This window comes from Syngnathus floridae, chromosome 18 (assembly GCF_059516105.1).
Source record: "Syngnathus floridae isolate MCC-2025c chromosome 18, RoL_Sflo_1.0, whole genome shotgun sequence".
NCBI classification, from domain to species: Eukaryota; Metazoa; Chordata; class Actinopteri; order Syngnathiformes; family Syngnathidae; genus Syngnathus; species Syngnathus floridae.
Window position 1 is genome coordinate 10,374,746 of NC_142430.1, and position 15,565 is coordinate 10,390,310.

At 41.9% G+C, this 15,565-nt stretch overlaps 1 protein-coding gene across 6 annotated transcripts in view; it reads left to right on the top strand.

Annotated features, from left to right (window-relative positions):
* rbfox3a (RNA binding fox-1 homolog 3a) overlaps positions 1-15,565 on the top strand; it is a 158,736-nt gene that overhangs the window by 99,889 nt on the left and 43,282 nt on the right. The window contains exon 1 of one of the 6 annotated variants that reach the window (XM_088359699.1): positions 5,899-6,324. The exons of the other annotated variants lie outside the window; for them this stretch is intronic. Within the exon in view, the coding sequence (XP_088215825.1) occupies positions 6,199-6,324 (126 nt within the window). The 5' untranslated portion in view covers positions 5,899-6,198. Of the gene's footprint in view, positions 1-5,898; positions 6,325-15,565 lie in introns of those variants that run through there. 6 annotated transcript variants of the gene reach the window in all.

Below are 15,565 nucleotides of genomic sequence, written 5' to 3' on the forward strand. Positions count from 1 at the left end.
AGAGCCAATGTTAGGGCTGTTTTGTGTACATATGTGTGTGTGTGTGTGTCTTGGAGAGATATACGCCTGATAGCATACTCACAAAGGGTTGCGACATTTCATCAGCTGGCATAAAGCCTCCAGTCAGCATATGTCGGTGGTGTAGTTGTGATAAGGGTTCTTCTACACACACACTGCTATCTGCATGTATATTTCAGTCGCTTGATTGTATTTGTTTTTATTAACACGGAGCATGTGACAAAAAAGCCATCTATCGATCCCTACAAAGCCATTAGGTTTTAAATGTTAATGCTGTTCATGGTTGATGCATAAAGGAGGTTGTGCTGCAGATTTTTTTTCTTTTTTTTTTTTAATTCATTGAAAGGATGAAATGTAGCGCAATATAACTCATCTGCGGGCCGAGCAGCGGCGCTCGGTACCTACACCGGCTGCTGATGCTGGCAAATAGCTGAGATTGGAGCCCAGCTGCTTTCCGGGCTGATAGGCAGGCACTCAAGCAGGGTGTGGATGTCTGTGCTAGGGAGAGACTCCCTGGAGAGGCCCACGTTTAGCAGCAGATGCTGTTTTGCATTTTAGTCAAGGCGTAGTCAGGGCGGAGCCGAAAGCTTCTGCACACATACGTAGAAAGGAGCCAATCATTTGACACTCTTCAGTCACGTTGCCTTGTTAGTGGCTTGCTTAAAAAGTTCTAAACCATATTGACAAAATAAAGCATGGCCCATAGTACTGATTTATGACTTGTGAGAAAACCTCTTAAATATTTAGCAAGAGCAGGAAGAAAGTGGAGCATGAGCGAATCAGTGTCGGCTGTGACCATTTTGGGACCAAAAGTAAAAATAAAAGTATTGAGTGTAAAATGAAAATATTATGAAATATATGTATGGATATATACTATTAGCCAATCAAATGACTGGGACTTGGTGGTCACAGTAGCTACAAAAGATAGGGCCAAGGCGGGGCACAGCCAATGAATGGCTGATCAGATCAAATGAGGACGGTTAGAAGTTAGTTAGTTGTTGGTTCTTCATGCCAAGTCTTTGGTTCTTTTCAACAATGGCTCTGCTTCACCTCGCCCAGCAGGGACTGGGCGCTGCTCTCAAAGTCACTTCTCCTGCCGAGACAATCTGGCTGCAAAAAGACTTTGCTCCCTCCCTCCCTCCCTCCCTCCCTCACTTAATACGGTTTCACACTCTGGCAGTTTTGACTTTACCTGCTCTTTCTGACCTTTTTGCTGTAATAAGGAGTTGCAAATCACAAACCCACCAGAATCCTCACGGGGACCTTTTGTCTGTGATGTCCCACCTCATTTTGCACTTCCAATAACAAGCACGTGGATCTGCTTAAAGAGCGAAAACTATAAATATTTTAATACCGTCAATCTGACTTTGATAGTGACTTTGAAGCCTCAATGTCAGCCATTTTTTTAAACCTGAATCTGGTCATACGGCAAGAAAACATGCTGTATTCATAAAACAACACAAACATCTGCCGTGTTCATATTTTTACGTGTCGCATCTGAGATTTTGGATGGTTTTTTTTATCATACGATAAAAAGAGCCAAAAACGATAAGGCTTCTCATTTGCATTATTTTACATAAAGGTGTGACAAGAGATGTTATGCCATACTTTCCATTTCACAAGAGACACTCATCAGCATGCCGTAGATATGACATATTGCATTAATAGCAATAAAATGCATTCGAGGTTACAAAGTAATTGATGGCGCTCTATTGAGCAAGCAGAGGACAGGATGTCCATTAAATCTGCGCAAGATCAAATATTTGTCCAAAAATCCAAATCAATATAATGCATGCACTTTCCAACCTGAGTCTAAATATAGCATGAATTGATAGTACATTGTCGTCCTTTTAAGATTTGGTAGCAAGGTAGAAAATGGCGATGAGAAAGCAGGTTTCCACCTAACCTTCTGTTGTCCGCTAGACTCGTATGTTGTTTTTCAAAGGCTCTTCAAATATTCCGGATCATTCACTGCAATAACAGACTTGCATATTCAATTTTGACACCTGCTCTTGATGTCAAGGATTTCTTGTTATACTTACACACAAGAGACACAGAAAATGTTTTGCTTTTTCATACCACATGTACATTTCAAACCAGTTGTATATTTACAAATACGAGACTGTCCAACCATCCCCAGATTTTAATCTTGGTGAGGAACACCCAGTATGTGTCCACCCCTATGAATTTTCGAGTTGCGCCCCTGTTTAGCATTCACGGTTCACGTGTCATTAAATACAATAAAAAATAAAAACAGAATATAATTGGCTTTTCTAAGGTAGACACAAACACTCCATAAAGATTGGTCATCTAAAACATAACAGCAAGAAGACAAAAGCAGACTAAGCATTATGGCAGAAGGCACACTAAATATGCTGATGCATGGGCATCAACATACAATATTGGTTGGAAAATGCATTTCATTTCCGCCAGTGGTGTGATTCCAATCAAATGCATAGCGTCATTTCAAAGTGTGTGGTCTCCAATTAATATCATTGAGCTTTACTGGGAGCCAGCTGCTTCCAAGAAAGAAACAGTGCGTAGCTCTAGCCACCCTATAAAACAGTGATGTGCAATAGATTGTTTTTTTTCTAAATTCATCCAGTAAACAACACATATCAATGTGTTGAGCGCAATAGTAAGGCAGATTGGTGGGGGGAGACAGATTGTGATTTAGAACATATTGTTCCATCTTTATATTTATCTGTTCAACTGTGCACTTTTGTGTGTCTGGGTCATTTCAGTGCACTGTTATAATTGGCACCGGCCTCTCCCAGAACAATTTTCCAGGTGCTGCTTAGTATTTCTGAAAGTGATTGAGTCACGGACTGCTAAATTGTTAAAGGAAAGGCCTGATGGACAGCCAACTTGCTCACTGGAGATGAAGTGCCAGAGGGGAAATATCAGAAATGTAGTTTCGGTAAATTAGTCAAATACTTTATTGACTCTTCCATTTTTGTGTGGGATGTAGTTTGGAGGTTCCATTGTGAAACCATGAAAAAAAATCTTCAAATATTTTCAGAAGTGCAAAGTCTGAACTCTTCACAGTTTTCATAGGGTGAGGATTCTTGATGGAGAGAGCAACTTCTCAATTCAGTCATCAATTATTACTCGGAGCTTGGCCTCCCGCCTCCTGACAAGAATGTCAACTGAAAGCTGTTGAATAGCATATATGTACATGATCATCTCATAAAAGTCATCCAAAATAGAGACACTGATCGTTGATCAATTCCAATGATTAAAATGCAATGTTTTACGTGCAAAACAAGCGGAATGGGTGAAATACAAATTCCATGTAGTGTATGCCTTTGTCATTTTAATAATTGAGCACGATTGCATTAGTGGAAGAGGTCCGCGGAAGCCGACTGTGGCTCAATTCAAATGTGTGCCTTTGGAATTTAACTGTAATGAGGGGAAAATGCACTTTTTGAGCAAATGATAAAACTGGGGCAAGCCACATCAATTATTAAAGCATATTAAACCTTTGTAGATCCTCTAGGACTGCGCATACTCAACTCTTTATTTTTCCCGTTTTCCGGGTCAGTAAGCCATATATTTTACCTGGTGGGACTTATTTGCGTCGGATGCGACTCCTGCTGCTTTTAGTAGTGGAGGACTGGCTGGTGGCAAGCCAGTTATGCTCAAAGCAGAAACACTAAAAACTACTGCATGCAAATGAAGAGATAAGCAGGGACTTGCTATTAGGCGTCTTCTGTACGTGCATTCATAGTATTAACATCATACAAATAGGCAATTTGTGTCTTTTAAAGAAGATGACCATTTTAGCTAGGATCACCTTTTTTCTTCCCACATTTTGAGCCGACAAACAGTGACGTGGTAAGAACAACCAAAGCACGGAAACGTACGAGGCATGAACAATTCTTCCCGCTCGGAACTCCGTTTCCACAGCATGCTTCAATTTATCGACTTCAAAGCGCCATTTACAAAGGCAGCTCGGTGTAATCTTTCTGCTTGAACTGCCTGCTCGAATGTTTTGTGGCCAACTGTTTATTGTAGGAGCATCAGAGTGCAGCCCATTGAGTGCGCAGGGCGCCTGGCTATCCTTCGTGCATTGTGCATTTCTCTGACTTCTGCTGCTTCCTCACTGAGCAGGGCTCAGCCCAGGCCACACTCTTTGAATGTTGTTTGAAGGGTTTTTATACTGTTGTATGGCTTTATAATAGTGTGGTTTCACTATTTCTAGATTGTGATATGTTTATTTTTAACGACACTCTAGTAGAGAAAAAAAGAAGCGCAAGTTAGCTTCGGGGCTGGAACGAATCAATTGCATTCCTAGTCATATCTACGGGAAATAATGCCTTAATATTTGAACATTTCAAGTTGAAAACAAAAAAATACATTATGGCCAGAAATGTATACACTTAGTATACCATACATATATATTGTAGTATGCAGCTGATTTCAAGTCATTAGCTTTGTATGAATGAAAGAATGTTTGTTTCAATGCAACGTGTTTAAACATGAGAAACTAGAGGAGCGCTGCATAGCTGCATTGCTTTTATTTTCCCTTCCATCATTCGATTCCCTGCGTGGCTCGTGCGGCACGCCCTCCCCCCCCCCAAGACAGGAGGTGTGTAAAAGACAGACGCTGTGTGGAACGCAATCATTTGGCCTGTGTCACAGTGCACCAATCAACAGTCGTAACATCAAATTATAGATAAACTATTGCTTGCTTTCACCGAGGTCCCACAGGTGGACGGAATGTTGCAAGGAGGAGGAGGGGGAGGGAGGGAGAGAGTGAGTGGGGGGTTGTGTATCCTACAACCGTATATCTCATTATTCAGCCATTAGCTCTTTTCTTTCTGGGGAAATGCCTCGCTTAAAGGAAAATATCCTCTACACAACTGGGCTATAAATTAAATTAAGCCGTTGCATTAGAGCTGTAGTGCGTGCGTGCGTGTGTGTGTGTGTGTCTTTCTCATTCATAATTGTTTCAGAAATGCCTTCATTTGGAGAGATGGGTGTTATGCCGCATCATTGCGAGAATAGTTCAAGGAAAAGAGAGAAAGGAAGAAAAGTCAAGCAATCTTCTTGTTTTGATTGAACAAAGCCTATAAGCAGCTGCTTGAAAAGTGCTCTTGTAGCATTGAGAGCATCTTAATCCTGTTGTAACTAAATTGATTTACAGGCGCAATAATGTATTTGGGATTAAATGCATTGAATAGTTTATAGATTTTTTTTCTCCTTTTGTGCACATGTACAGGTACTTTTGAGGCAGCATTTTTATTTAGAAAAGAGTTGTAGGGATAGGCTTCATCAACTAGTACGTTGCAGAAAATAATTGCAGACCTTATTATTGATTAGTGGTGCCTTGTAGCAAATTTGGCATCATGGAATCTATGACTTAGCTGCAACCACTGCTGATACTGTTAATACAGTCCAAAAAATAACCACCAAATAGATAAAATGTGGTGCCGAGGTGTGGCAAAAAATAAACCTGTTCAAAAGCAGGTCAAAATAATATATGCTTTCAATCAAACAGTCCTGCAGAGTCACACGTGTATATATGGGTGTGTATGAATAGATATATGTATATATTCCCCAAACAAACAAACAAACGAACCCTCCCTCCCTCCCAACCAACCAACCCCATCATCTTTTATCCAATCTCCATCTCTTAAGGACCTCCCAAGCCTCCTTTGCCCCGCCTCGTCCGGCTCCCTCCTCCCTTCTCCTGCTTCACGGTGTTTCTGGTTTCTGTCTCAACCCTCCCTCCATCCCTCCCTCCATCTCTCCCTCCCTCCCTCCCTCCCTCCATCCCTCCCTCCCTCCCTCGCTCTCCTCCCCATTTGCATGCCCCGGCTTCGCTACCTTTTTCTCAAAGTAAACAGAGGAGAGAAGAATAGAAGCAGAAGCATCACTTTGCTCGCACTTCCCACGACTTGCCCTCCCGTGAAAGCACTTTTACGCAGCGCTCTCCATCGCTTGGAGTTTCGTCTCTGTGTGTGGGTGTGTGTGTGGGTGTGTGTGTGTGTGGGTGGGCATCCCTCGTCTGCATCCGCTGAAGTAGTAAGTGTCTGCCTGCGCATCGCTGCCGCTGAAAGAGAGCCAGAAGGGAGGGGACAACAAGTAGAGAGAGAGAGAGAGAGAGAGGTTGAGAGGTGAGAGGATAGACAGAGTGGTGCATCTGCAAGAAAGAGGTGTAAATAGTCCGTCTCTATGAGAAAGGGGTCCCGTCTTCACATGCTGTGCTCTATGGCAAACTCTGGCTGTGTTCTGCTGTCCGGGACCGGAATGTTACCCCATTCTCTGCAATGCCCCCCTGCCTTCCTCTACCTGCCCCAGGTAAGAGTCAGCCAGAGCGTATTCTCCGAACTGCAGCGTTATCCTTTCATTCACTTGTTTTTCACTTTCTTAACTTCTGTGTCAAAATGACCCACAGCTTAAGAATCCTAAATTTAATGATGCTCATTTTTGTCGATATTGAAATGACAGCTGAATTTCCTTCAAAGTTTTTGCGTATCATTTTGATGTCACATTATGTCAGAGAGAAATAACGTCATAAAAAATGATGAATTTCGTGTTGATCTAAACTAGTGTAAGTCTGACTTTGCTAGTTGTTTTCGTACTTTCCTCGTACGTCTCCAGCCTGGTTTCAACTTTACGTCAGTGTGTGTGTGTCTGTGTGTTGTGCATGAGTGGGAGAGAAAAAGACGGAAAAGTGTGTGTGTGTGTGTGTGTGTGTGTGTGTGCACGCTTGAGCATGTGTGACTGTTCATTGGGCAGCAGGACAGTGACAGATGTCGGCTCGGAACTGAATTAGACAATAGAATCAAATGACTACTGGCGCACTTCTTGAAGTGGCCCCACTCAGATGGCTGTGTTTCTATTAACTGTGCCTCATTTCCTCAGTTATCACTGTGGGCTTCGCTCAGTTTGCCTACGCTGTAAAAGTATTCAATTGACTCGACATTGGTCAATTACCAGGCCACATCTCAGCCTCTTGAGTGTGTGTTTTTATTTATTTATTTATTTATTTAATTTTACTGCCGGCACATGTGCACTATTGGCAAGCATCACCCCAGCATTTTTTTTTCTTTCCTCGAGACAGTTTGTTATTGCAGGCATATAAAATATGATAAGACTGGAGAGAGATGCCATATAAAATATGATGGGGCTGCAGTGAGCTAACCTGCCACGTCCAGCCTCCAAATAGCTGCCACACATCACCTTTACGGGACGGCCCAGAACCACCCGCCTGCTGGCGGCACGCACCATCCGCGCGCAAACAGGGGTTACATGCACACATAACTCACGGAACATGCACCAGCTGGGATGCACACACACACACACACACACACACACACACACACATCCAGAATTTAAGCCCTCAGTTCTATGTGAGGACACACACAATGAGTCCTCTGGGAAACAGTCTGTTAGTCCCTCGCCGTGTGTGTTCATTTATTTGCTTACAGGAGTTTCCTGTTTTATTATTTGAAAAATCTCAGCTTAAAAGGTGATTCAAAATGTCACGAAATTTGCACTGTTTAGAAAAAAATAAAAATCTCTGCATCGTTTATTTTTTTGTAGTTGTTTATAATGAAGCCATCAAAAGTGTGACTTGAATGAGTTGTGCAATTCTTTCTGCTTGTTTGACACCACTGCAGCACCTATTTTGTGCATTTCATCACAAGATTTGCAAGCATTCTCAATCGGGTACCTTTGCAAAATATACGGAATGACTCGCACATGCCAGGCAACAACTGATACCTGCAATTAGAGTTGATGGATGTTGGTGTTTTGAATTGTACTTTGAATGAATGTTCCCCGCAAAATAGCTTTCCTTTGGCCTGGGTTTTCTGTGTGTGTATTTGCTTCTAAATGAGATCCCACGCTTCATGTGCCCTCTCATCTATCTATCTATCTATCCATCCATCCATTTGCAGACAACATGGATCACGGCTAAACATCCATGCACTCTAAAACATTCATCTCCTCCCTGTCTGTGTATTGAATTTCCATTCTCGCTCTCTTCTTCAATCCTTCTCTTTGTATTGCGCTCTCTCTCTTTTCCCAAGACGACGGCTTGGGGAGGGGGAAAAAAAAAAAAAAAGTCCTCGTAAGTCAATACGATGTGCTAAATCTGCTTGTGCAAGCTCCCTCGCTCTCCCGAGGGATGGAGGGTGGGAGGGAGGGAGGTAGTTGTTGAAGGGAGGAAGCTTTACCAAGGCGCACCTAATAGTTAAACACTTCCTTTGTGGTGGTCAGAAGACGTGGAGTATTGTGGTGGTGTACGTAAGAGCCCGCCACTTGCCGCACTCTCTGCTTTTCCGCGCTGGGTCTTTGTTCTTGCTTTTTCGGCCTTGGTGCGGTGCTTGTGTTGTGTGCAGCAACATCCGTTTTTTTTTTTTTTTTTTGTCTGTGGAAATGATTTGCCAAGAAATAGTAGTTAATACTAAATCATTCCCAGCTCATTTTCTTTCTCATCCATGTGATTTATTTTTTTTCTTGGATTGTAATTATTGCAGGGAGATGGAATTCACCATCACACTCGCATCACTTTACCTCGAACATAACAGCTTACCGATTAAGTAATTAAATGAGGGGTTTCAAATTACACAGAGTACTATGTGCAGATTGTATATGAGGCATTAAACAAGAGGAGGAACCTTGGATGCTTCTGGAGAGTAGACAAGATATCACTTTTCTAGTCAGGCGTCAAGTGTTTTATAATTTAGCCGTAATTGTTATTGATTGACAAATTCTTGTTTTGAATCTAATCCAATCAGTGCATCACTTACCCTGTGCTTACACATTTGATTCAATTTGTAAAGTATTAAATAAGCACATAGAAAAGTCATAACGTCTCATCACTGGTGAGTTTTTTTTTTTTTTAACAATTGATTAGATAGTCTTCCTCCCATACCGGGGCGTTTTCTGAGGAATGTCTAGCTCCGCTCCCGCCATCCACTTTCTTGTACAAGTTTGCTAAGCCTTGATAAGCTCACCTGCTCTCAGGCCAAGTTCATATTCCTCATGCTTTACATCTCTCAAAGTTACTGCTGAATCCTTAATGTCCTATTTTTTCCTCTTTCTCTCCACCACAGGGCGGCCACGCACACATTCCCCAACAGACAGCGTGTGCTGCCTCTCATTAGCTGTTCTCACCCGTGTGCCAATTTATATAACACGAAGGATGTAATTGGCCTCGGCAGAGGTCTTTGTTTTTCTTTCCTCTTCAGTCTCGTCTTCCATCCTCTTGACTTTTCTTTCTTGTTCGTTCTTCATTTCCATGCCTCCTTTCTTCTTCGTCCGCCTTTCTATTATATCCATAGAATGGGAGATGTACATTTGACCTTGAAGTCACTCCTGTAGAAGTAAGAGAGAAGTACCGTAATCATTTGACCGTTGAGCTAAGCGGACCGTCCGCAATTAATTCTTCCTTATCTCTGCCGTGGCTTTCTGTGATGGTGAACCATCTTGATCCCAAGTAGGATTTGAGGCTTTCTGGAGGTCAGCATTCTGCTGTTATTCAATAAAAAGTAAAAGCCCCCCCAAAAAACACCAACCACCTTTAGTATCTCTCCGCTGAGTTACAATGACAGGCTCCTTGAAATGATAGGCTGCAACTGGGATACTATTTGTGTCTCATAAATCCGCCATGGTTCCATTGGTATTTACGGCCGTTCCGTCAGGTGCGGATGTCCAAAGCGTTGAGAGAAAAAAAAAAAAAAAAAAAAACACGGCGGAGACAAAGCCGAGCCTCAACCCCCACATCCACCATCCTGTCAGCATCCCAAACCATCTGTTACACTCATCCACCCGCCGAGGAAATTTTTTCCTCCACTCCAAGCTAAAGTTGGAATCTGTTCACCTGGCATGACCTCCGTTGTTCCAAAGGATAGGTTTTGGGATTGAATTCACGAAATATAGAAATATATATCGAAAACGGGCTTAAGCGCTCTGTCCTTGTATGTCGTTTGCCGAGCGTCAAGATGCATTTTTGTTGTTTCCTGTACAATATCGCTTGCCGATAGGAAAAAAAATGCACCTGCCGTCACAAAGCATGGCCATCCAAATTAAACATTTTTCAATTTGGGCATGTTTGCCGTCGCAGCACTGCACTTTGCTGAGGACAGTATAAAGCCTTGTTCGCACTGCACTTGATGTAGGGTGCCCGAATGCCAGCTCAGGTCTTGACGTCTTTTTTTGTGCTGATTGATAATGTACTGAATAGGTTTTCCAAAAGTCACTCCCCCACTGTTTGTTTGCAAGTACCTTGTGTCTGTCGTAAGAGCATCAGGCTCCCTTCAGACCGCACATTTTTCAATTAGCGCAATAGCGTGGCAACGGCAGACGGCCACTTTGTGGTGTGTCCTGGCGCTGCCGCAGCACAAATGTGAGTGTGTTGGTCAATGGCGCGCTCGCTGCACTCTGCCAAGTGTTGTTTGAAAAGGCCTTAGGAATCCATATTTGCATTATTTTGATCTCAGTCGTTTTTGTTTGCATGCACAACCATCCAAATAAAAGTCTGTCATGAATAAAATGTTGGCGGCCCTTTACAGAGAAGAATTTGATGTCAAAATAGCGGTTGAAAAAAATGGCCCATTCACTGTGACTCACAGCAACTAAATTAGCAGAGAGTAAAATGAAATGATACAATTAGAACTTGGGGGAAAAACAGAGACAGGAGAAAAATAGAAGGAAGAGGTCACAGTTTGAGAAAGCAAAGGTTTCAGGTATTGTCTCAGATAAAGGTCTCTGAGCAGGTGGATAGCTTTGCTGTTAAAGGTTATCCAGACAAGCTATCTTGTTAGTGTAGCATGGAGATGACAGCATACAGTCGAGAGAAGGGTCAAAGGTTGCAACCCCTAACGCTTCTAGGGACGACCCTGTTGTCATTTGGGTAAGGTTGCAGTTGTCTAAAGTACTATTCTTTTTTTTTTTTTTTTCAAGCTGACTGACATTAGTAGAAATAAACTGACTGTTTTTGTCAGTTGATGTTTATAGCAAAAATATGGTTTTTTTTGCATAAAGAAGTCTCTTTTCAAAGTTTGGATTTCTGCGCTAATTGTTGTCATGTCATAGGTGAGGACAGAAAAGTGTGATTACTCATTTCTATTTTTGTCTACTTGCACACATTGCACACCTCATTAAAAGACGGAAATGTTTATCTAAGTCAATTGGTGAAGAGATATAATGATAATGAAAAGTGGCAGAAAGCGTCCAAAGTTTTCATTTCCAAATATTTCATTGAGTGGCTTAATTAGAACTGTTTCTTCCTGACACTTTTTGCTTTTGTTTTGCCCAGAGAAGTCTTTGCTCCAGCAGCCACACCTTTAGATGCATGACAGATTTATCCACATATTCAAGCCTAATCAAGCATGTCCTTTTACCACCTCCTCTCTTAATTATCACTAATTATGGCCATTAACAGAGGACTAAGAGGTACATTGAATAGGGAGTGGAAGATAAATATTGATGTTAATCGACAGAGAGGGTTTAAAGGGTGTTGCCCCCCCCCAAATGTATTTGATTGGTTCCCATTAACCCTCATTTGCATGTGTGAGGTACGTATATATGATCCGTACTAAGTTGGACTGCTTGGGTTGTTGGCGTGAGCTGTCAAGACAGTCCGAGATTTGACACATCGAGTAGAGATGATGCATGGGTCTGCTTGACTACTGTTGTATGGTTAGATGGGAGGCAAGACAACAACTCCTGTCCTGAGGGTTATCCACAAAACCTGACTTTCACTCTCTAGCTGGAAAGATTGATGGGAAGGCATTGTACCAAATCATATTTCCAAAAGATACCAAAGTTGATGCTTCAGGGGAAAGCTTTTTCAAATGAGAGATCGGGAGAACTCTCAGTCGGATGTGGACGACAGGATATGAGAAGACTTGCTTGGATTTAAAAAGACAAAGACAGCAGGAAGAAATTACAAGAATGAACTCGGCAACCTGGATTGTTAAAACGAGAGGGATTGGCTATGGACATTGCTGACAGAAACCTGTTCATTAGAAAGAAAATGGACATAAAACTTGACAAACCCAATAACTTCTGAATACTTGCCAAACAAGCATGTTGGAGTATTTTACCATGATCCTGCAGGGTTAGGTTTTTTTTCTTCTCTTTCTTTTTTTTATGACACATAAAGCTTGATATGGGGATTTATGTGCTTTGTAAAGCAATTCCTCTTTTTATGACTTTCACAGTGGTATAAAATGTCAGACTACCTCTGGCAATGAAAGGAACAGCGCACTAACACACAAAGGTTCTCGAGTACAAAGGTTGATGATAATTGCAAACCTAAAGAAACTTGCAGGCATATTCTGAGAAAGTAATTGGGTGGCTAATGTTGGGTGCATTTCTAGGGAGGGTTGCGTGCTCAAATGAAATGTATTAAATCATCTCCCCCAACTTGAAAGTGGGACTCCATAGGGTTGTAATCTCTGACCCCCTTCATAGCATGGATGATATACATCTCAACTATTGGTCAGGGTATCTATTATGAATGAGAAGCACACCTTGCTGCTAGCATTTGTAATTGATAGACTGGACCCAGGGCGCACCTCGCGCAGGCAGACACGCACACGAGGCGAGGGATCGCTACAATCAGTCATGTTTGGAGCTATAGCATAGCTTATATCGCCTGCACATGTAGCAGGGTGTGTTCCATTTGTAATTTGGACCAGTAAGAAGTTTGGCAACTGTAGATCATCCATATTTTATAATGGGGAAAGCTTGTGGAGTCGTTCTCTACTCGAATTTAGATCAGCTAAAAGCAGGTTGAAGTTGTAGCGCAAGGGGTGAGACACCATTTACCCATTAACAATAGATGAATCCGAACAAGATTTTTGATAGGTACTGTACAGTGACAGAAGTACGTAAGAACGGAGGGCTTAACATAAGCACTGATGAGAAATGTTCTCATTCATTTTGATTCCTTCCATCGCTTTGTCACTTTGCTTGAATCCACTCGTTGTCATTTGAACCACTTGACATGACCTATTATTGCCTATGATGGACAAATGGCTTGATTTAATTCTTGAATGCCTACTCCAACTCTTAAGCCAAGTGAGCTTTGGCCAAGCCAGCAAGGCCTCTTTGTCTGTTCTGATGACCCCAACAAGGTGATGACCTGTGACCTCATCGGGGCAGGTTATTGATGGTGGTCGGTTGGCCATGAATAGAAATCCAATCGAGATTAGCAGCACTCTCGGGAGTTCTTTGATTGAGGCGCTTCCTCTTTGTGGCTCTACTGTATTTCGAAGCTTTGTCTTGAATCTTTTAACAGAGTCTGGTTTCATGCTCTTACCTCACCTGATCTTTTTATTTTTTACTTACCAATATCAAAAATATGACACCTATGCCTTCTAAAATGCAATGACAGGAAGTTGTGATCAGAAAAGTCAATAAATGAAGCAAATATATTCTTTCATGCTGCCACTGATCTATATTTTGATGGCTCCATTAAAAAAAAAAAAAAAAAAACAGACCATCTTATTAGACTTGGGAATTTTACCTCATCCTTTGGACATACTGATGTGTGAAATGGATTCTATAGCAGACTTCCATATAAACTGAACAGCATGACAATCTCATTAAAAGTAAGGAAAAGTACTAAAGTGCTTGTGCAATGACAGACAAATGCAATCATCTCCAGTGAATCCGTTGTTCTTGTTCTTGTTGTTGTTGTTGTTGTTGTTGTTGTTGTTGTTGTTGTTGTTGTGACGAGCCAATGCACTGGGTATAAGAACTATTTCTGTTGATATAACTAATATAGCTTGAAGTTTCGTATGGAGACACATGGAGACGAGAGAGAGAGAGAAAGAGAGAAACCAAGTGAGGCGACGGGCATATGCATGCGCTGCAAAAGATCAATGAAGAGATACCCAGTAGTTGAAAGAGCATGTCTCCCTATGCCGTAATTCACATGTATAATTTATCTGGCACAACATGGAAAAGAAGCGTGAGCCAGAGCGCACTTCAGAAGAAAAATAACATGTTCTTCATCTTGCCAGTAGGGTGGAGAGATGTGTGAGGTGACAAAATCGGAGTGGGAATCACAAGAGCCATTTTATGGGCTAAAAGATGCTCTGAACACAAAGACAGGGCAAAGAGGGCGAACACAAGAAAGAAAAAAGATGGCAATCGGAAAATGATTGCGCATGGTCTGAATTTTGTAAACTTACACAGAGAGGGGATATGCAAGATTGTGGTCAAATTTCAAGTGGGATGATGTCCAGAGTGTTCAACTGCTTCCCATTGATGTCACAGTTGTTGCTGTGAATGAATTCAAATGGTGTTTGTTCTATCCGTGTTGTTGCATCCTCCACTAAGAACAGCATGAAAACACGCTGGCACGCTTTTGATGATGGAAGCGCTCTTATTTGAAGTAGACGCTGAGAACATGCGAGATGATGCAGCCTGTTGATGTGGTCCGCTGTGTACCCATTTGCTCAGCTAAAGTTGTACAAGATCTTAAAGAAAACCTATCAATTATGAATGTTTATAAGCCTTGAATTGCTGCCTTTCATCTTTCTTTCTTCTCTTGTCTCTGTCTAATGGTATTTTTCATTTGCAATTGGAAGGTTGCAAGTTTGAGCGCCATTTGCCGCCAGTTCAAGCAAGTCTGGGGTGCCAGAGTGCCCCCCCAGCCCTCTCCTTCTCGTCCACCGGTGGTTCATTAATCTACCTCATCTCATGCTGGGTTATGTATAACACCAACATAAATATAATAGCTTGTATTGTATTGTTTTGAATGTATCGATCATGAAAATGTCCTGAAAGTAGTTTTTCAGTTTTGCCCATTTCTGGTGCAGTACACACACACACACAATTCCACCTCCTCCCACGTTCTGACTGCCTAATAGTATTTTTGCTATGGACCCTGATCTCTGGGTTGTCCATGAAATCATATGATTTTATTTCTCTTAATTGCAACACCCTCCAATAACCATGAGGAGGTACTTTGCATTCATCACCTACTGGTTCCCAAAGCGTTGCTGTTGCTGTGCATGTTGGAAAGGGCAAGCGTTTTGTGTGTCATATGAAAGCAAGCATATTGCTTATTCTCTTTCACAGTCACGTGAATAGAAGTGGTAAGAATGAAGCAATATCTGGAGGCTGTTGTAATTAGGGCCAATTCAATTGGACTCTGATACTTCATTATACAGCTGCCAACAACAGCAACGATTAATAGCCATATTTTCCCTCTCCATTTGGTTTTCGCACTCATTAATGGTGTGGAATTAATGGAAATGGCTCTGAGTGGCCTCACTCACTGCTAGAGGCCAGCATCAGCATCAGCGTCAGCGTCAGCATCAGCATCAGCATGCTCTGTAGGAGTGCAGACGCATGTTCCCGCGTCTGTTTGCAAACTAAGGCCCTGAAGCATCAAGTGTTTTTATGATACTTCCCACATAAAATGTGTTGCAGACCGGCATATAAACAGACATTTGAAAATGAGCTTTCAAAGTCATTGGCACCGGTTTCATAGGTTGTGCTCAAATAATAATGCTCACTTTGATTGGCACTGTTCACATACAGTTGATTTCACATTGGGGGGAAAAAAAAA